General features: G+C 40.9%; 2 protein-coding genes across 3 annotated transcripts in view; one reads left to right on the forward strand and one right to left on the reverse strand.

The window, feature by feature from the left end:
• LOC138353698 (uncharacterized) overlaps positions 1-21,291 on the forward strand; it is a 117,441-nt gene extending 96,150 nt beyond the window's left edge. Inside the window, exons 1-2 of one of the 2 annotated variants that reach the window (XM_069307056.1) lie at positions 17,964-19,545; positions 19,694-21,291. In XM_069307056.1, the coding sequence (XP_069163157.1) occupies positions 19,530-19,545; positions 19,694-20,946 (1,269 nt within the window). In that variant the 5' untranslated portion in view covers positions 17,964-19,529 and the 3' untranslated portion in view covers positions 20,947-21,291. Of the gene's footprint in view, positions 1-17,963; positions 19,546-19,693 lie in introns of those variants that run through there. The other variant, XM_069307055.1, reaches the window with a different exon arrangement.
• LOC138353699 (baculoviral IAP repeat-containing protein 8-like) lies at positions 14,820-16,635 on the reverse strand. Its single transcript, XM_069307057.1, has 3 exons — positions 15,963-16,635; positions 15,668-15,832; positions 14,820-15,556 (listed from the first exon to the last, which is right to left on the reverse strand). Exons 1-3 carry the CDS (start codon positions 16,327-16,329, stop codon positions 14,871-14,873), a joined length of 1,218 nt encoding a protein of 405 aa, XP_069163158.1. The 5' UTR covers positions 16,330-16,635; the 3' UTR covers positions 14,820-14,870.
• Positions 21,292-22,670: the final 1,379 nt, after the last annotated feature.

A 22,670-nucleotide genomic window follows, 5' to 3' on the forward strand; every position in this document is an offset into this window, starting at 1 on the left:
ATGTCTAGGGCGCTTGTAAACGTTGTATATGAGGAGCTCAATATTAGCCATATTCACTGTTACTGCTAATACCTCTACTCCATCCCCACATGAAACTGGGTCTATTTTCTTGCTGGGTATGGTGTTCCTGACTAGTATCATTAACCCTCTTTGTCTCCCCTGCTCATACGGTATAACATAGTGCTGATATCCAGCTAATCTGAAGGATTTTGTGGCTGGGAAAAGAGTTTCTTACAAAACGATTATATCTGCTTTCGTGCTGATTGCCGCCTCCTGAAGTGTGTGGTTTTTATTTCCAAGATCTTGTATGTTCCACTGTAGTATTCGTAATGGCCAGACGACGGTTTCGGTTGGTGTTGCTTGTTCTAGTAGAACTCCTCTTCGGAATCGACCTCTATATTCTCCACCTCGCAAGTCGTGTCGCTGCAAATCGGAATGCATTGATTGGTCGTGGTCATCCCCGGCATTGTTGGAATCTGTGCATAACTGTGGTCCACCACTTTGTTGTTGGTATTGCTGCATGTCGGACTGCATTGATTGCTCGTGGCTGCTTGTTGTGTTGTTGGAACCTGTGCATCTCTGCTGTTCAATACGTCTTTGTTGGCGTTGCTGCATATCAGACTGCATTGGCTGTTGTTGTCTGTCTCTTGTGTTGTAAGATTCTGTTGATCTTGGGTGGTCACTGCTTCTTGCAGTTGCTTTTGTGAATGTTGATGTTCTGGTGTCTTGACTTCCTGACTGTTGTTGGTAGTCTGTATGTCCATGTTGCGTTGTTTGTCCTCTTGTGCTCCGTCTTGTCTCAGACTGTCTATTTCTTGTGTAACTGTGGTCTGTTGCACGATCTTGTCCATTATCACACAAGTGATTTCTTGAGTCTGTTGCTGTGAGGCGTTCTGCGTCATCTGTAGGCAATTGATAATGGTCTCTGCCATGATCTTCTCGATGTTTTTCAGCTGGACCTCGGTGGTAAAACTGTATATCTGTTGTGTTGATTCCGAAAGTAATTGTTTTTTGCTCTTTTGCATTTGCTGTATTTCTGCAGCACTTCTGTGTATTTTCTGATTTGGAATTAATAGATTCGGGAAATTTTGCTCTGTGAGAGTGTGTGTCTGTTGTGGCTGTGTACGAGTGTTCCAGACGTTGGTGTTGGTGTATGTAGTGCTGGTGTGTGTGTTTATCCTGTCCTGAGCTGTCTGCACTTTTTCTTTCCGTGCAGAGCAGGTTGTGTTCCAGGCATGATGTTTGCCTCCACAATTTGGACATTTGGCTGTTGTGGCCTGGTTTGCCTTGTGCTTGGCTATACAGTCTTTGGTTGGATGTCTCAGGCTGCACACTCCGCATCTCTCCTGTCCGGTGCAGCGTGATTGATGGTGGCCGTATTTCTGACACCTGAAGCAGCGCAGGGGTTCCGGGACGTATGGTCTCTGTCGGTATGTTCCCCAATTTCCAAGACTGAATGTTTCTGGCACATGTCCCATGACGGTCACCAGAACCTGACGTGTCGCTGCCTTGTCTACTTTTGTGCGGCATCGTTCCACATTCAGGATTTGCTTGTGTTCTCGTACTGGATCCAGGGGAAAGTCGATTGGATATCCCAAAAGCACGACTTGTGTGCGTCTTTCGGAAGGGTCCAGCTTTTCCAAGCATACAGGTTTCCCTTGCAGGACTCTTACTTTTTCTAAGTAATTTGCAGTCTGTTGGTCTTGTGGTGTCATTACAGTCACCATCACAGTCATGGTGACTGTGATGGAAAGTTTGAGCTCTGGTTGTTCTTTATCCATTGCCGTTACTACTCCATATGCTGTAGGAAAGTGATCTGTCTGCATTATCTTGACTTTTGGAAGATGTGCAGAGTCTGGCGATGTCTGATGTGTGACTGGTGGTGTCCTCTCCTGTCTCATACTGTTGTCCTGTGGCTGGGCTGTGGAGAGAGGTACATTGTCTAACACTGGCTGGTGTGTGACTGGTGGTGTCCTCTCCTGTCTCATACTGTCGTCCTGTGGCCGTGTTGTGGACAGAGAAGCATTGTCCACAAAACTGCGATGAATTGAGCTGATGGGTGCTCAGAATCGCGAGTTTTTCCGGGAACAAATCCGTGTGCGGGCAGCTAGCTATGGCGCCAGCAGCGAGTGTGGGCGTGCCTGCCACTGTGGTGGGCGTGGCTGCCACTGAGGTGGGCGTGGCTGCCCTACACTATGGCCCAGGTGAGGCAGGATATCAGGTAGCGGACCTGGACCTCACCTGTAATCTTAGCGACACTGAGATAGCTCTTATCGTATTCCTGAGCACGGGGAAGGCTCTCCCCTTGAATTGGGGCCCGGGAGCTTGTACTTGGTTTCACTGCTGTAGTGATGAACATGGCTCAAACCAACGAGCTGAAGACAAACAATACAGAGCAAAGGAAACAATACAGTAGATTGTATTGTTTACAATACAACACACACTAACAATACACTAGGGCAGTAGCACTCCAGGTTGCAATTCTTTTGACCATGTCGTGGTGCAGTGGACCAGAGCGCGTCTGGGAACACTCAGCGCATAGGTTCGAACCCTCATCACGTCTCCTGTGGATTTGTTCAAAGAAAAAATGATAGATAAACTATCTATCTGCGAATTATTATAAATACTGTAGAATAACGAGAACAATCAGCGATAGATAAACACTGTTGAACAAAGAGAACAACGATAGACAAACACTGTAGAACAGAGTGAACAATCAACAATACCTGGAGCATACCTGGGAGTATACCTGGAGAGGGTTCTGGGAGTTCTACTCCCCGAGCCCGACCCTGAGGCCAGGCTTGACTTGTGATAACTTGGTCCAAAAGGCTGTTGCTTGGAGCGGATCGCAGGTCCACTATGGCCTGGTTGGTCTTGCATTTCTTGCAAGAACTTATCTAAGTGCCTCTTGAATACATCCACCTTTGTTCCAGCAATATTTCTAATGCTTGCTGGGAGGGTGTTGAACAGCTGTGGACCTCTGATGTTCAGACAGTGTTCTCTGATTGTGCCCATGGCACCTCTACTCTTCACTGGTTCTATTCTGCATTTCCTTCCGTACCTTTTGCTCCAGTACGTTGTTATTTTACTGTGCAAATTTGGGACCTGGCCCTCCAGTATCTTCCATGTATATATTATTTGACACCTTTCTCGTCTCCTTTCCAAAGAGTACATTTCGAGAGCTTTGAGACGGTCCCAATAATTTAGATGTTTTATCGTGCCTATGTGTGCCGTATATGTTCTCTGTATTCCCTCTAATTCAGAGAACTCTCCCGCTCTGAAAGGGGAAGTGAGTACCGAGCAATACTCAAGACGGGACAGCACCAGTGATTTAAATAGTATTACCATTGCTGTGGGGTCTCTGGATGTGAACGTTCACATAATCCATCCTATCATTTTCCTGGCCGCCGCCGCTATATTTGCTCGGTTATGTTCACTAAATGTCAGGTCGTCAGACATTATAATTCCCAGATCTTTTACATGTTGCTTTCCTTCTATGAGTAGGTCTGATTGTGTCCTGTACCCTGTGTGTCGTTTAACTTCCTCGTTTCCACCATACCTCAGTACCTGGAGCTTGTCACCGTTAAACATCATGTTATTTTCAGTTTCACAATCGAAAATCTTATTAATATCTGCCTGCAGCTTTTCAGTGTCTTCTACCAAGGAAATTTTCATGCTGATTTTTGTTTCATCTGCAAAGGGTGACACGAAGCTGTAATTAGTATTTTGGTTTATATCCGAGATAAGAATGGAAAACAGCAGCGGTGCAAGGGCGGTGCCCTGAGGTACAGAGCTTTTCACTGCACTTGGGCTTGATCCTATTTGATTAACCGTCACTCTCAACATTCTGTTTGACAAAGTAGAAAATCCAACGCCTCACTTTACCCGTTATTCCTATTGACCTCATTTTATGGACTATCACTCCATGGTCACATTTGTCGAATGCCTTTGCAAAGTCTGTGTATACAACATCTGCATTTTGCTTTTCTTCTAAAGGTTCTGTGATTTTGTCATAGTGGTTGAGTAACTGTGACAGACAGGATCTTCCCGCTCTAAATCCATGTTGTCCTGGGTTGTGTAACTAATTATTTTCCATAAAACTAGAAATGTGATTCCTAATCACTCTTTCAAAAACTTTTATTATGTGTGATGTTAGTGCAACTGGTCTATAATTCTTTGCCAAGACTTTACTACCTCCCTTGTGCAGAGAAGCTATATCTGCTGATTTAAGTGCTGCTGGTATCTTCCCTGTATCTAGGCTCTTTCTCCATATTACACTGAGTGCTCTCGCTACTGGTACTTTACATTTCTTTATGAATCCTGAATTCCATGAGTCAGGACCAGGGGCTGAGTGCATAGGCAAATTGTCAATTTCTCTTTCAAAGTCATCCGAAATCGTGTTAATATCCGTTATATTATCTGCAGCTTGAATGTCATTCATAAAGAAGCTGTCTGGCTCGTCAACTTTCATGTTGTTTATTGGTGTGATAAACATGGCCTCATACTGGCTTCTTAGAATTTCACTAATTTCTTTGTTGTTCTCTGTGTACGTACCTTAAGTTGTAATTAAAGGTCCAATACTGGTGGAGGTTTTTGATTTTGCATATGTGAACAAATATTTTGGATTTTTTTTTTCTCGTGTATAGCTTTCTGTTCCAATTCCATTTCCTCAGACTCATATGATCGCTTCAGCGTTTGTTCTATTTCTTCGATCTCCCTGTTTAGGTTTCTTTTCTTTTCTGGTGATAGTCGTGTCTGCTTAAGCATTTCCGTTATTTCGTTCCTTCTCCTATACAGTCGTCTGTGTTCTCTTTCTAGAGTGGTCCTCTTTCTGCCCCTCCTCACAGGCACGTGCTTCAAGCAGACCTTGTATGCTTCAAGCAGACCTTGTATGCTTCAAGCAGACCTTGTATGCTTCAAGCAGACCTTGTATGCTTCAAGCAGACCTTGTATGCTTCAGCTGTCAGTTGAGCTATTACCCTATGTGGGAATTTTGTCGCTAGGGCATAGGGGTCGGGTACAGAGCTAGGGTATAGGGTTGGCGTACAGGGTTGGCGTACAGGGTTGGGGTACAGGGCTGGGGTACAGGGCTGGGGTACAGGGCTGGGGTGCAGGGCTGAGGTACAGGGCTGGGGTACAGGGCTGGGGTACAGGGCTGGGGTGCAGGGCTAGGGTACAAGGTTGGGGGTACAGGGCTGAGGTACAGGGCTGGGGTGCAGGGCTAGGGTACAGGGTTGGGGTACAGGGCTGGGGTACAGGGCTGGGGTACAGGGCTGGGGTACAGGGCTGGGGTACAGGGCTGGGGTACAGGGCTGGGGTGCAGGGCTGAGGTACAGGGCTGGGGTACAGGGCTGGGGTACAGGGCTGGGGTGCAGGGCTAGGGTACAAGGTTGGGGGTACAGGGCTGAGGTACAGGGCTGGGGTGCAGGGCTAGGGTACAGGGTTGGGGTGCAGGGCTGGGATACAGGGCTGGGATACAGGGCTGGGGTACAGGGCTGGGGTACAGGGCTGGGGTACAGGGCTGGGGTACAGGGCTGGGATACGTGGGTAGGTTTTACAGAGAAACCAGACAACATGAGAACATTTCCGAGAATGGAGACGGCCAGACCCAACCTTCCGCTGGGCTGAACAGCATGCCACAGTGATTACCCTTCCATCTGACCACACCCACAGCCACACTCACTGCCCCGAAAGGAAAGTGACGTTGGGGCTGAGGGAGTGGTGTTTGAGTCTTCGTGGGAGGGGTGGGTGTGGGAAGGGAGGTTTATTGTGGAAGAGGAGGTTGGTCTGGGGGTGTTCGGTTGAGAGGTACGTGTACTTACCCTATTATGCTTGCAGAGGGGCTGAGCTTTAGTCTTCGGTCCCGCCTCTCAAGCATTGATGAACTGGTGTTGAGTTTCCCGAGCCTACTGGCCTCTTGTTTACACTTGAAGCTGTGCATGGAGTCTACCTCCATATACAACCTCAGTCCACTTTCCCTCTGCCTCCGCTGATGCTGATGAATGCTTTAACGAAACGCGGCCTGTAGTGACACTCATCTGACCTATTCAAATAGTAAATTGAACCTTAGAGAGTTCATTTTTAAACTTCCTTTCTAGTGAAGCACACAGATTCTAGTACGAGGAAACTTGTACTAGAAATATTGATCTAGTTCAGCCTAACGGGAGGTCCAGCCCTCTAGAGCGTTCCCTTGAAATAATTCCGGGTCGTATATTAGATAAACACGCGCACACAAACACACACGGACTTTCTTGACTACGACAAGGTCACGTTTTGTGTCGTTACAAGATATACATGGTTGATACAAAAAGTGCTTAAAGGTTAAGGAACTCTTGAAAAACACGACAATGGGAAACAGATAAATGTAACAGAGAGGCTCGATCATTGTTGGAAGTCACATGCACTTACCTGGAATGCAACAGGCATTCCCCTTCTGAATCGCAACACTGAGGCGCTGGAACAATAAACTTTTTGGTCTCTGGTGTTTTGTAGCGCCGATCAATTTGTCCCCCAATTCCTTCAGGATTTTCAGTGCACATTTTCCCCGCGAACTGAGGGTCTCCGAGCCGATCGGAACAAAGCTGTAGCAGTGGGCCAGACCTCTGTGTTTGATAATTTTCTGCAATTCCCTGAAAGAAGCAGCACCACCGCTTTCACGTGTACTGTGGTGGAGGTAGGTACTGGCCAGTGTGGCAGGGCACGTGTAGTCCCACACCACTTGCTTACCATCCTTCCAAGGTAGCAAGGTGACCCCATCTGGGCGCTTCTGAGGGTCGTTGGGTCTGAATAAGTGTGGTTCTCTTTGTGCTGGGCAGCGGGCCGTGGCGAGGCTCCTCTTGATGATGTCGTTGACTTTTTCATGTCTTGCAATCTTACTCTGTGATTTACGACCAGACCATGACGACCACATTGGTCTGCCATCACAGTTCCGCAGATGCACCTATGTTGGGTAAGGATGGGGGGGGGGAAAGCCAAGGGCAACTCCAATGCGGAGAGCGTCATGATTGAGGCGAGTTCCCAGGGCTGCATTGGGCACAGCAAATAAAAAATCCCCGGCGTGGGGTGCTGTTACCGCTAGGAGGCGGGCTTTTTTCAGTATCTGAGTTTTCAATCATTGTTGTGACAGTCTTTTCCATTATGGGGCTATTCCAGTGGGCCTGCTTGTGGTCTTTTGGGGTTTGTTGTCGTGGTAAGGGGTGTGCAATGGTTTCCCATTGTGTGGTTGCTTCGATGAACGTTTGATCATGAGTTTCTGCTGTGTGTATATATATATATATATATATATATGTCGTACCTAGTAGCCAGAACTCACTTCTGAGCCTACTATGCGAGGCCCGATTTGCCTAATAAGCCAAGTTTTCATGAATTAATTGCTTTTCGACTACCTAACCTACCTATCCTAACTTTTTTGGCTACCTAACCTAACCTAACCTATAAAGATAGGTTAGGTTAGGTTAGGTTAGGTTAGGTTAGGTTAGGTTAGGTTAGGTTAGGTAGGGTTGGTTAGGTTCGGTCATATATCTACGTTAATTTTAACTCCAATAAAAAAAAATTGACCTCCTACATAATGAAATGGGTAGCTTTATCATTTCATTAGAAAAAAATTAGAGAAAATATATTAATTCATGAAAACTTGGCTTATTAGGCAAATCGGGCCTTGCATTGTAGGCTGAAAAGTGCGTTCTGGCTACTAGGTACGACATATATATATATATATATATATATATATATATATATATATATATATATATATATATATATATATATATATATATATATATATATATATATATATGTATATATATATATATATATATATGTATATATATATATATATATATATGTATATATATATATATATATATATATATGTATATATATATATATATATATATATATATATATATATATATATATATATGTATATATATATATATATAAAATATATATATAATATGGAAATGTTAGTTTGTTCCAAATCGCTAATCTCCGAAAGTTCTTGACCGATTGCTTTGAAATTTTGACACAACGTTGCATTCGAATAGGCGCGGGTTTTTATACACCTACTATATACATGCATCACTTGTGACAGGAAAAACATGTTTTTTTTTATATCAGCGCCATCTGTTGGATGTAATAGCAACACACACAGTAATCTCCGAAAATTCTTCACTGATTGCTTTGTAATTTTGACACTACGTTCCATTCAAATATGCGCATGTTTTTATATACCTATTATATAGATGCCACACCTGTGACAGGTAAAACTATGCCTTTTTTGAAAAACAGCGCCATCTGTTGCACGTAAGAACAACACTCACTATACTAAATATGTCATGATTCCATTTCAATGTTTCCGATTGCATTGATAAATTTAATTTTCATTGATTTCGATTTATTTTCATTCTGATTTAATTATTGTGTGACATTGCATTGGAATTGAGCTGTGTTGTTGCTGTGACTCCCTGTCAGTGTAGCCTCCACAGAGAAATCTCACAAAATCTCACAAGAGGAGTCCCACAGATGAACCTTGCTGTAGAGCCGCACAGATGAACCCTATCTTGAGGTTATCTTGAGATGATTTCGGGGCTTTAGTGTCCACGCGGCCCGGGTCCTCGACCAGGACTCCACCCCCTTGAAGCAGCCCGTGACAGCTGACTAACACCCAGGTACTTAATTTTCTGCTAGATAACAGGGGCATAGGGTGAGAGAAACTTTTCCCATTGTTTCTCGCCGGCGCCCGGGATCGAACCCGGGACCACAGGATCATAAGTATAGCATGCTGTCCGCTCGGCCGACCGGCTCCCCTATTGGGGAGCCCTCAAAGATTCCTTCCTCCCCCTACTCTGTGTGGTTATAAATCCTAGCTCGTTTGCTGGCTGCTACCGAAGGATCTTCACCCCCCTTCCTTATCTACACCAATCCCCTGGCCTCCCCTTCCTCTCCGGGGTTGGTATGGGTATTACAGGTACCCTTTTACCCTTCCCGCACCACCTACCTGCCCTATACTTAGGGCCTGGAGCACTTTGCAGCCAAGACTAACATCCTCTGGACGCCGCGAGAGGTCAGCACTGCTCCTGCGTGAACGCATGCAGATTAGAGTCTAGTCGCTAGTGTTTATGGTGTTGGTCTGCTGGTTGGATGGGTTCTTGGAAGCCTGCGCTCAATACCATAGGGTACGGAAGCCGACGGCTTGATCAGTCGAGGCAGTAACGCAGGTCGGGGCTGGTAACGCTGTCGAAGTGGCCCTAATTGACCTTGAGGTTACCTTGAGGTGCTTCAGGGGCTTAGCGTCCCCGCGGCCCGGTCGTCGACCAGGCCTCCTGGTTGCTGGACTGATCAACCAGCGCCCTGTTGTTAGCACAGAGGAAGGTGGTAAGGTAGCGGGGGGTGTTTTAATAACGTGTTGTTGGCAGGTGGCGGCCATCTTGTTTATGTATACGGTGGTGCCTTGAACAGGGCGTTGGTGCTCGTTATCAAGGGTGTTGCTGGCTAGCCTCCTGTGTGTGTGTGTGTGTGTACTCGCCTATTTGTGCTTCCGGGGGTTGAGCTCTGGCTCTTTGGTCCCGCCTCTCAACCGTCAATCAACTGGTGTACAGGTTCCTGAGCCTACTGGGCTCTATCATATCTACACTTGAAACTGTGTATGGAGTCAGCCTCCACCACATCACTTCCTAATGCATTCCATTTGTCAACCACTCTGACACTAAAAAAGTTCTTTCTAATATCTAAATATAATATGTGTGTGTGTGTGTGGTCCACATGTTTGACTCCTCAAGCCACATACTGCTAAGAAAAAGAGAAAGAGATGCAGACGGGAACGTCGTTCACTCTATAGGTAAAGAAAACAGATCACGGAACAACGTGAGAGTCGCCCTCTATCTCAGGAACGACGGAGGTGGTTAGGTAGAGAAATACAAACGATTGAACTAGTTACAAGAATCATATGCCTCCTACAACACTGGGACGTATGTCCCCTACAACACTGGGACGTATGCCTCCTACAACACTGGGACGTATGCCTCCTACAACACTGGGACGTATGCCTCCTACAACACTGGGACGTATGCCTCCTACAACACTGGGACGTATGTCTCCTACAACACTGGGACGTATGCCTCCTACAACACTGGGACGTATGTCTCCTACAACACTGGGACGTATGCCTCCTGCAACACTGGGCCGTATGCCTCCTACAACACTGGGACGTATGTCTCCTACAACACTGGGACGTATGTCTCCTACAACACTGGGACGTATGTCTCCTACAACACTGGGCCGTATGTCTCCTACAACACTGGGACGTATGCCTCCTACAACACTGGGACGTATGCCTCCTACAACACTGGGACGTATGTCTCCTACAACACTGGGACGTATGTCTCCTACAACGCTACGAAGCCCCCTACAACACTGGGACGTATGCCCCCTACAACACTGGGCCGTATGCCTCCTACAACGCTACGAAGCCTCCTACAACACTGGGACGTATGCCCCCTACAACACTGGGCCGTATGCCTCCTACAACGCTACGAAGCCTCCTACAACACTGGGACGTATGCCCCCTACAACACTGGGCCGTATGCCTCCTACAACGCTACGAAGCCTCCTACAACACTGGGACGTATGCCTCCTACAACGCTACGAAGCCTCCTACAACACTGGGACATATGCCTCCTACAACGCTACGAAGCCTCCTACAACACTGGGACGTATGCCTCCTACAACGCTACGAAGCCTCCTACAACACTGGGACGTATGCCTCCTACAACGCTACGAAGCCTCCTACAACACTGGGACATATGCCTCCTACAACGCTACGAAGCCTCCTACAACACTGGGACGTATGCCTCCTACAACGCTACGAAGCCTCCTACAACACTGGGACGTATGCCCCCTACAACACTGGGACGTATGCCCCCTACAACACTGGGCCGTATGCCTCCTACAACGCTACGAAGCCTCCTACAACACTGGGACATATGCCTCCTACAACGCTACGAAGCCTCCTACAACACTGGGACGTATGCAGTAGTAGGGTTGGCGCCACACAGACGAATTTTTTTTTCTGGGAGAAAAATCCCCTGTGCGCCCCAAGGGTTTCAGGTAAATTTAGAATATCCCCTGTGCGCCCCAAGGGTTTCAGGTAAATTTAGAAATTCGTGTTTGTGAGCCAGGGTTTTTCAGGCGAATTTGGGCAGTCACAGATTTTAGAAGTATGGATTTCTTATGAGAAAAATAATTTCCGAGACTTAGAAGTTTGTTAAAGCCTTATGGGAGAAATTCAAATAACGTGTGTAGCACTTTAGGGCTTCCAGGAGAACTCTGGGAAAAAAAGTGCCTGTGCGCCCCAAGGGTTTCAGGTAAATTTAGAAATTCGTGTTTGTGAGCCAGGGTTTTTCAGGCGAATTTGGGCAGTCACAGATTTTAGAAGTATGGATTTCTTATGAGAAAAATAATTTCCGAGACTTAGAAGTTTGTTAAAGCCTTATGGGAGAAATTCAAATAACGTGTGTAGCACTTTAGGGCTTCCAGGAGAACTCTGGGAAAAAAAGTGCCTGTGCGCCCCAAGGGTTTCAGGTAAATTTAGAAATTCGTGTTTGTGAGCCAGGGTTTTTCAGGCGAATTTGGGCAGTCACAGATTTTAGAAGTATGGATTTCTTATGAGAAAAATAATTTCCGAGACTTAGAAGTTTGTTAAAGCCTTATGGGAGAAATTCAAATAACGTGTGTAGCACTTTAGGGCTTCCAGGAGAACTCTGGGAAAAAAAGTGCCTGTGCGCCCCAAGGGTTTCAGGTAAATTTAGAAATTCGTGTTTGTGAGCCAGGGTTTTTCAGGCGAATTTGGGCAGTCACAGATTTTAGAAGTATGGATTTCTTATGAGAAAAATAATTTCCGAGACTTAGAAGTTTGTTAAAGCCTTATGGGAGAAATTCAAATAACGTGTGTAGCACTTTAGGGCTTCCAGGAGAACTCTGGGAAAAAAAGTGCCTGTGCGCCCCAAGGGTTTCAGGTAAATTTAGAATATCCCCTGTGCGCCCCAAGGGTTTCAGGTCAAAAATCCCCTGTGCGCCCCAAGGGTTTCAGGTCAAATATCCCCTGTGCGCCCCAAGGGTTTTCAGGTGAATTTGGGGAGTCACAGATTTAGAATTAGGGAATTCTTATAATGAAAAATAATGTCATACGAGTTTGCTAAAGTTCTTATAAGAAAAATAATTTCCGAGACTTAGAAGTTTGTTAAGGCCTTATGGGAGAAATTCAAATAACATGTGTAGCACTTTAGGGCTTCCAGGAGAACTCTACGGACATATTTTACATGTTTTCAACTTACAAAATCGTCTATGTAAGCCTTAGTTATTCATATAAATTTAGAAAATCACCTGTGTAAGTCATTGTTTTCAGGGTTTCGTACATCACACCCCCCTCCCTCCCCCCCGTACCTCGCAATCTGTCGCCTCACCTGTGTTTACTTTACGCCCGGTCAGCCAGACCTCTTATCTTATGTTATCTTCTCATAATATCTGGACCGTCCCTCCTCTCTCTCTCTCCTTTCATTCAGTTCAACTATTTTCCAACATCGTATGTTTGCTCCTTTTCATTAAGCAAGTCAGTATGTTTGCTCCTTTTCATTAAGCAAGTCAGTTTTACACAAATAAATCATGTTAGTAAGCAAGTTCTAGCTCACGTTCCCCACCTTAGTCCCCTGTCGTATAAAGAATACTATCATTCCAATCCCTCTAAAATTTAAAAATAATCATATTTCAAACGTAGTTCAATACAGTAATTAGTTACCAAGCTCCAGCTCTTGTCCTCCACCTTAGCTCTCTCTCGTATCTTCGTTAGTATCAGTCCAATTTCCCTGAAATTTCTACCCTCTGTATTTCAGACATAGTTTAGTAAATGCAAACAATTATCAAACTCTAGCTCTTGTCCCCAGCTTAGTTCATTTGTACAAAATCATTAGTAACAGTCCAATTTCCCTTAAATTGTTACCCTCTGTATTTCAGACGCCGTAAATAAAATCAAATAGTTATCGAGCTCCAGCTCTCGTCCCCGCCTTAATTCTCTTTCGTATCTTTGTAAATAACCCATCAATTTCCCTAAAATTAAAAGCAGACATACTTCAAAGTTAGTAAATAAGATCAAGTCAGTTACTGAGCTCCAGCTCTCGTCCCCGCCTTAGTTCTCTTTCATATCTTCGTTAGTATCAGTCCAATTTCCCTGAAATTTTTACCCTCTGTATTTCAGACATAGTAAATATGAAGTAAACAATTATAAAACTCTAGCTCTTGTCCTCTGTCCAAGCTCACTTTTGTAAAATCATTACTCTCAGTCCAAATCACCCAACTACATTTTCAGACATAGTAAATAAAAAACCAGTTCAGTTATTAAGTTTCAACTCTTGTGCCCCAGCTTAGTTCATTTGTACAAGTTCTTTATTTTCCAACTAAATCACCCTGAGATTTAAGATCACCGTATTTTCTAACGTAGTAAAATTAATCTGGACATTAGCCTTAGATCATCAGACATAAATATATTCGATCAAGTCCGTCTCCAGCGTATCTCTTATCCGAGTATACACATAACCCCAACCTGTTTAATTATCTTTCACCCCCTCCCACCTTCCTCCATCTCATCCAAGTCTCGTAAATTTAAAATGTAGCTGTTAATTTGCGTTCTTTCCCCGTTCATAGCATATTCTCTGTAAGTTCAGATCTGTACTTAGTCTTACATATTCTCTACTTCTTTCCAATTTTATACAAGACTTAAACAACTATTACCGTCTCCTCTATCTTATTTAAACATGAGTCATATGTAAATATACCCCGACTCTTTCCATCCAATACAAGTCCTAGCTTGTTCACCGCCCAACTCACTACGCTATTTCTACTCTACATGTTATAGCATGTTTTCCGCTCATCTTGGTACCAACCCTTACAATCTCTCTCTCATTCCTTTTACATGTCTCAGCATGTCTCAGCATGTTCGCCTCGCATCTTACTACGCTGTCTACTTTACATGTTGTAGCGTGTATTACTGTGTCCCATATCTTATTTAAACATGAGTCATATGTAAATATACCCGACTCCTTCCATCCATTACAAGTCCTAGCTTGTTCACCGCCCAACTCTCTACACTGTCTACTTTACATGTTGTAGCATGTTTTCCGCACATCTTGATACCATCCCTTACAATCTCTCAATCCTTTACACATCCCAACTTTCAACCCTTTCTTACAATTTTCCTCCATCCCTCCGCTACATGTTCTTACCCGTTCATTACAGTCCACTACTTATTCTCTAATCATCTCTGTACTAATTCTCAAAACTAGTTGGTTCTGTCATTTTAGTAAGTAAGTAAGTAGATCATCGTTATTAACAACGACAACAACAACAACAACAGTAACATTACTAATTCACAGTAAGTTACTACTGAGCATTTGGTAGTTATCCATTTTCAAATAATGTCAATATAAATCATTCTAAGACATCTTCGTACAATTAAAGATACTTGCCCGTGCACTAAGTCATTACTTACAGTAGCATCTTAAGGCATTGTTTTCGTAACTCAGTTTTATTAAACATACACCTTCATTAGTCAAAGGAAAACTTTTCAAGTCATTGTATTCAATATTTCCGTTAAACTTACTACATCATGTCATTATTCGGTTTCATAATTAAGTACTTGTTTCAGTCCTCCAATGTAATAAGCAAATTATTCTATTAAGGATAAAGAAATCTTATTTAGAAGAGGCATTAAGTTTATTACAACATTTAACGCATACAAGTGTTCTTAGTAGTTATACAGGTATTCAAGAAATCATAAGTGTTCTTAGTAGTTATACAGGTATTCAAGAAATCTTAAGTGTTCAAGAAGCAATTGGATTTATTATATATAAAATATTTCCTCTACAAATTGGACAGCATTTCAGAGCTAAAAGACAACCACTGCACGTCACCATATGTTTACATGGTAGTATTACAATATTTATATTTTTATCCATACAAACTCTGCATAAAATATCTTCTTCCCAAGATTGTTCTGTACAGTCCTTGTTTTCAACAGTGTTAGTACAAGTCTCCGGTAAAGTTTTCAATCCCAGATCTTCAAGCGTAACTTCTTGTTCCTTTTTATCATCAACTGCTTCATAAATTAAGTCCCGTACCCGTAAATAAATATCTGTTCCCTCTTGCATATACCTCAACACGATTTCTAGACATCTACTTTGTATAATAAAAGGCAACAAATCTCTGGATTCCTTAAGGTACTCACTTAAAGCATATCTTATACTCTCCACAGGTATTAATTTTTTATGAATCAGATGTTTGAACTTATCCATACCCTCCATTAAGATATTAATTAAATCATTGTCTATAGGTTTTATAGGTAATGGTATTGTCAATCTAGCATTCTTAACAAATTCCTTGCCCCTTGCAAGAATAATGTAAGCACATTCTGGACTACATCTCGCATGTAACGTCCAAGGATCATCTTCTGGTCTCCAATTTCGTATTCCACAGGCGCAGTGATAGCAGCAGACGTGGTCACTTATACCTGAAAACCATAAAACAATCCAGCATTATCTCGTTACTATCTTTTAACAAATATTCATTATTTCTTTACTTATAACTCTATTAAGTTTAAAATAGTTAAAACACTTCATACCACAGTAAAAAAAACCAGCTTCTGCCAGCTCATGAGAAGTTTGCTTGACGCTTCCAGGCCATGTCATATCAAATGTCTCTAGGCGACATTTATAAGTTACCAATCCTGGATTCAGCGATTTCCTAAATTTTATCAATCCCAGATCTTCCTTAGGAGGAGCACCACCTAAAAAAAAATATAACGTAGTTACGTAAATTATTCTTTAGAAGAATAAGAAGTATCTATTTAAGCAATCAAGTTTTGTACAGAGTATATAAGACTGGTATAAGAATACATCATAAGAATATATACTTACTACTACCACTTATTTTCTTATTTCCCAGTTCTATTTTATGGGAAACAAATTCCAGTCCATATTTGAAAGCTATCTCAGACACCTCTAAAGAAACATTGTCACTCCTCTCGCCTCTAATAAAGGCACAGTCTTGATTAATGATCTTATGACGTCTTCTGGGGGTATCACCAACAATCCATGCACCTACTATACAATAACAAAATGCACACAAACAGTAATCACTATTGCGAAGGTAATAGAACCCATCTTCAACTAAGTCAATAGGGTTTAACCACTTAATGGGCCAATCCACAAATGTTTGTAGTCTAACTCCTGCACATTTAAGGCTTTCTATACTGTAAAACTTCCTGGCACACAAAGGATCCATCGTGTGAGGGCAGCACTAGCTATTAGAGTAGGATAAGCAAGTATATATATCCCTAAAATAAGTATCGTACATCGCTACATATTTAACAGTTTCCTCATTTATAATAGACAGTAATCTCCTCTAAATACTTCTCTATTTAAAAATCCTTAAAGTTTCATAATTAAATGAAGCTCTTATATAAATACTTAGTAAACTACTTTCATTATTTATTAGACTTATTAGAAAAATACATCACTTTGGCAATCTCGCTAAAAGTATACTGTTACGTCATTATTCGTAGCTGCCGTACATAATGATAGATATATATATATATAATTTAGTAGTAAATTCTTATTTAATCTAATTAAAATATATGCTTAAAGCATCTATATCCTAAAATGAAATATACTATTAGTTATAATGTAATATATAATATCACTCTAAGGTAACAAAAATCCTTATTAATATATTCAAATAAGTGGTAACTTTTACATTTCCCCCAATATAAGAGCGCGGACCTCGCATTAGGGATATTATTACGACTATCTGGTTCGTATCTACTACCTTACGAGGAAGAAAATTCACCATGGATACTGTTCTGACAACTTGTCAGGGTTATTTAACCGACGATTCATTTTGTAATAATGAAACCTGTATTGTGTACGGAGTGAACTGTATATCCTGTGTTCCCAGAGGAATGGCTCTAGACTTAGCCAAGAAATATTCTCATGCTGATGCTTATAATGTTCGCCGACCCTTGTACAGTCTTAAGAGATGTATCCCTGAAGATCGTCCAGTACCAGGAACAATTCATATCTCTAAAGGAGAAAATCTTCCGTATATTGTTGCTATAGCCACACAATACGGTATTGGATTACCTATAGAAAGTAATAACATTGCTCAGGGAATTATAGAAAACTCAAAAGACAGAAACATGCTCTCTGGATTAAACGAAGATACATCCATTAATCGTCTCGTCTACTTCAAGAATGGTATGAAAGATTTATTTAACTTTATCAAGGGCTCTCCTCAAATTATGAGAGTTATAATACCAACAGGAATTGGGATTACATGTGTTCGAAGAGATAAAGTTTGGGAAAATACTTATCTTCCTGTTATTGAAGATATGTATAAACAGTTAAAACCCTACGGAGTGGAAGTTAAATTACTGTTTAACGAGGAGATTATGCAGAGGAAGAGCAAGTAACACTTGGCAACCTTTTGTGTGCGCAGTGTTTCTACGCGCAGCCTAAAGATGTATATATGCTTCCCCCGGAGTGATCTCTTACGGTGTCCTCCTCTTCTTGGATGTCAGAATCTACTTCAAGCTCGGATATTCAAGGCTATGGAGATCAAGACTATTATTGGAGACTTTGCCTCCCTGCCCGTCTACAATAATCACGACTGTTTATTGTACGATCTTGATGCTACGAGTGTACAAATGTGTAAAATTGTGCAAGGATTGTGGGATCGTTACCCATATGCGAGATTACATCGTGAAAACTTTCCTTACAAAAACAGGGCTGTTGTATCTTATCGCAGTAACCCTGGCAGTATACATATTGGAGAACCACCTGAATTTAACAACAGGATGGATGAAGATCCCCATCTACCCCTTATTATTGGTTTAGTGACTCAGTTTGCTAGTAGACCTGCAACTTTACCAGCATATGAAAATCCTCCGTGTGAAGTACGAAGTTTAGATGAACATTTTTACGATGGACTTGAAAAAGATACAGAATATCAGAGATGGCGCTGGTTTGAAAATGCTCTGAAGGAAGCCCTTGTTTTCATTCTTAAAAGATGTGTTAAGAGAATTATTATTCCATATGGGTTTGGCATGTCAAGTTATTTGGACAACTGCGCAGTATGGGAAAGTAAATATTTGCCTATACTTGAGAAAATAGGACAAAAACTACGAAAACGAGGTATTGTACTCTTCATAGTACGTCCCGAAAACATCGTTCCTCCTCAGTCATCCACCCACGGCATCTTTGAAAATAAGATTCCATACATTGCTGTTCTTCAAAATGGATCCACAACTAATGCTACTGATGCTGCTAGGACACCTGAAGATGATGCTACGCCTGCTACCGCTGATGCTAGTTCACCTTCTATCAACACTAAGTTGTCTGATACAATTAATTCAACACCTGTTAATGTTACTACGTCTGTTGATACTAATGTTACAATGTGTGTTAGTAGTAGTTTTACAAATTTAGAAGAGAAGATGGATTGGGAATAATAATGTCTGTAAATAATTTATACTTTGTACATTTTTACAAATTAAATACATTGTACATTTTTACACATTAAATAACAAAATAGAAACTCGTGTGTTTATTTTCTCCCTTTTTAATGTCTAAATGTCAACTCTACTTTTCTGAGTATATAGGAAGAGGTACGAAACTTTTTCTGTCTTACTTCAAGATGGATTGTTCTATGTACATGCAAGTGAAGCTTAAGCGTTTGAATAAGTGTATTATAGATGCTGATTTTACTAGTGATGAAATTCTAAAACCTGGAGACTGTCTTGTCTACGATTCTCATAATTTATCTGGTGGATTTGCACAACTGTTATGGGAAAAATATCCTTACAGTAAAGTTTCCGAGTGTGAAGTGGTACAGAATAATATAACTCCTGGTGGTATAGTACTTGCTTTATCTCCAGAACCAGAAATAAAACCTCATATTATAGGACTTCAATACAGTAGCTCTAATGAAGATCTAGGATTACAGAAAGATATTATTAAACGTTGGAGTTTTAAATCTGCAATAAGGCAAATTTGTTGTCAGGCAAGAAATAATAATTTAATCCAGCGTATAATTATTCCATATGGTATTGGGTTTAATGACGGAATAGGATGGAGTAAAGAAGAACAAGAAGAATGGGAGACACACTATTTTCCAGGACTAGCCCATTTAGCTTATGTTTTAAAGAATAATAAAAAAGAATTATTAATGGTTCGTATACCTCTTGGAGAAGATGTTACGGGGACTGGGAGAGAGAAGAAACAAGTAGAGGGTAGATCTAATAAACGGAAGAGAATGTCGTAGTTAAAACTAGTAGATCTGAAATAATACATATAACTAATTTGGAAACTACAGCTAAGAGAGAGGGGGCGGAGCGTAACAATCTCCGATGTGATAAGCTAGGTCGGGATATATCTTGACATAAACTCCCCATCTCGGTCCAGCAGTGAGAAGACATACTCGGATCGATGGCTGCTGTATACAGTAAGTGATTATTGTATGATGTACTTACAGTACTCGTTATATTTGTTGTGATATAATTTTTGCTTATTATTGAATATCTTTTAGTTTTGAAATATTATGATTATTTAATAGTCCCTGTGTTAAATATTGTATTTTTCTTTGTTTAAAGATCTACCCCATGTGATGGATGTGAAGAGTCTACCAGGGTTTGGAAGCATGCCTGATCTTGTGTCAGAAACTATATGGCAAAGTCCAGCTTCGACTGTTTTGTGGAAGAATATGCCCCTGGCTGAAAAACGGACTTATAAAGTGATGACACATACTGATAAATGTACGCATGAGAACATTGTTCCAGCTCTAGCAAAGTTTATTAGCAAAAGTGAAAATGTTTTAATGATACTGATCGGTCATGATTTTATAAAGTTGAAAGAAGAACTTCCAATGATAAAATGCGACATAGTCTTATTTAGCTTAAAAGAGAGTGTTACAGATGTACTCAAGAAACATGAGAATTGTCAAGTGTTGTTGCTGACGAAAACTCCTAGTAAGGCCGAGATGAAGAAAATTTCTTTGTTATTTAAAGGCGATAAAATAATTTGCACTTTTAGACCTAAACCCCGTTTTAAATACATATTTCCAGAATTTGAAGAAGTGCCTATAGGATGTAACTTAAAGGATAAATTTTTTATAAGAAAATTTGTGGATGAAATTGGTTCTCCAAATGCTGCAAACTGGTTTATTAATAAGTTGAGTTCTGAAGAACGAGAAGTGTATACTATAATGAGCCAGGATGAACTGCAACAGCAGGTAAATAGTAAGACTGTGAAAGAGCTTAGTATTATTCACCCTAAAACAGAAGAAGATGAACATTGGAGTTTAATTGATCATATGGAGGAGAGCTTTCCATCTTTTCCGTTAAATTTAATAAAGATGAGACCAGAAATAGGATATCATACCCCCCAAAAGATAGAAATAGAGGCAGTGATGAGATTTATAGGACAGGATCCTGTACTTGGTGTTTTCTCTGGTATGGCCTTTATTGAAAATCTTATTAGGATAAGACATACTAATGTGGTACGAGCTACAGATAATTACTCGAATATGGGTGAGAGTAAGTGGATGGAGGTTGAACAAATGGATGCTGTAGAAGCAGTTAGGACTTATTGTAATGACAGAGAAGTACTTCTAATGTCCTGGCCTGAATTGATTCGTGATGATAATGTTTATAGCGATGCTTTCTATGTTTTAAAGGAATTTAAGGGACAAAAACTAATCTATTTTGGAGAAGGGGAAGGGGGATGCTGTGCATGTGATGGATTTTTTAACTTGCTGGATAGTGAGTTTCATTGTGTGAAATCAAATACATGTTTTACTTATAATTCTTTTATAAATTCAAATGTTTATTTCTATATAAGACTATAGTGTTTATGATTTCTTGAACACTTGTATAACTACTAAGAACACTTGTATATGATTTTCTTGAACACTTGTATAACTACTAAGAATACTTGTATATAATTGCTTCTTGAACACTTATGATTTTCTTGAACACTTGTATAACTACTAAGAACACTTGTATATGATTTTCTTGAACACTTGTATAACTACTAAGAATACTTGTATATAATTGCTTCTTGAACACTTATGATTTCTTGAACACTTGTATAACTACTAAGAACACTTATGATTTCTTGAATACCTGTATAACTACTAAGAACACTTGTATGCGTTAAATGTTGTAATAAACTTAATGCCTCTTCTAAATAAGATTTCTTTATCCTTAATAGAATAATTTGCTTATTACATTGGAGGACTGAAACAAGTACTTAATTATGAAACCGAATAATGACATGATGTAGTAAGTTTAACGGAAATATTGAATACAATGACTTGAAAAGTTTTCCTTTGACTAATGAAGGTGTATGTTTAATAAAACTGAGTTACGAAAACAATGCCTTAAGATGCTACTGTAAGTAATGACTTAGTGCACGGGCAAGTATCTTTAATTGTACGAAGATGTCTTAGAATGATTTATATTGACATTATTTGAAAATGGATAACTACCAAATGCTCAGTAGTAACTTACTGTGAATTAGTAATGTTACTGTTGTTGTTGTTGTTGTCGTTGTTAATAACGATGATCTACTTACTTACTTACTAAAATGACAGAACCAACTAGTTTTGAGAATTAGTACAGAGATGATTAGAGAATAAGTAGTGGACTGTAATGAACGGGTAAGAACATGTAGCGGAGGGATGGAGGAAAATTGTAAGAAAGGGTTGAAAGTTGGGATGTGTAAAGGATTGAGAGATTGTAAGGGATGGTATCAAGATGTGCGGAAAACATGCTACAACATGTAAAGTAGACAGTGTAGAGAGTTGGGCGGTGAACAAGCTAGGACTTGTAATGGATGGAAGGAGTCGGGTATATTTACATATGACTCATGTTTAAATAAGATATGGGACACAGTAATACACGCTACAACATGTAAAGTAGACAGCGTAGTAAGATGCGAGGCGAACATGCTGAGACATGCTGAGACATGTAAAAGGAATGAGAGAGAGATTGTAAGGGTTGGTACCAAGATGAGCGGAAAACATGCTATAACATGTAGAGTAGAAATAGCGTAGTGAGTTGGGCGGTGAACAAGCTAGGACTTGTATTGGATGGAAAGAGTCGGGGTATATTTACATATGACTCATGTTTAAATAAGATAGAGGAGACGGTAATAGTTGTTTAAGTCTTGTATAAAATTGGAAAGAAGTAGAGAATATGTAAGACTAAGTACAGATCTGAACTTACAGAGAATATGCTATGAACGGGGAAAGAACGCAAATTAACAGCTACATTTTAAATTTACGAGACTTGGATGAGATGGAGGAAGGTGGGAGGGGGTGAAAGATAATTAAACAGGTTGGGGTTATGTGTATACTCGGATAAGAGATACGCTGGAGACGGACTTGATCGAATATATTTATGTCTGATGATCTAAGGCTAATGTCCAGATTAATTTTACTACGTTAGAAAATACGGTGATCTTAAATCTCAGGGTGATTTAGTTGGAAAATAAAGAACTTGTACAAATGAACTAAGCTGGGGCACAAGAGTTGAAACTTAATAACTGAACTGGTTTTTTATTTACTAT

This window comes from Procambarus clarkii, chromosome 59 (genome assembly GCF_040958095.1).
Source record: "Procambarus clarkii isolate CNS0578487 chromosome 59, FALCON_Pclarkii_2.0, whole genome shotgun sequence".
In the NCBI taxonomy this organism is placed as follows: Eukaryota; Metazoa; Arthropoda; class Malacostraca; order Decapoda; family Cambaridae; genus Procambarus; species Procambarus clarkii.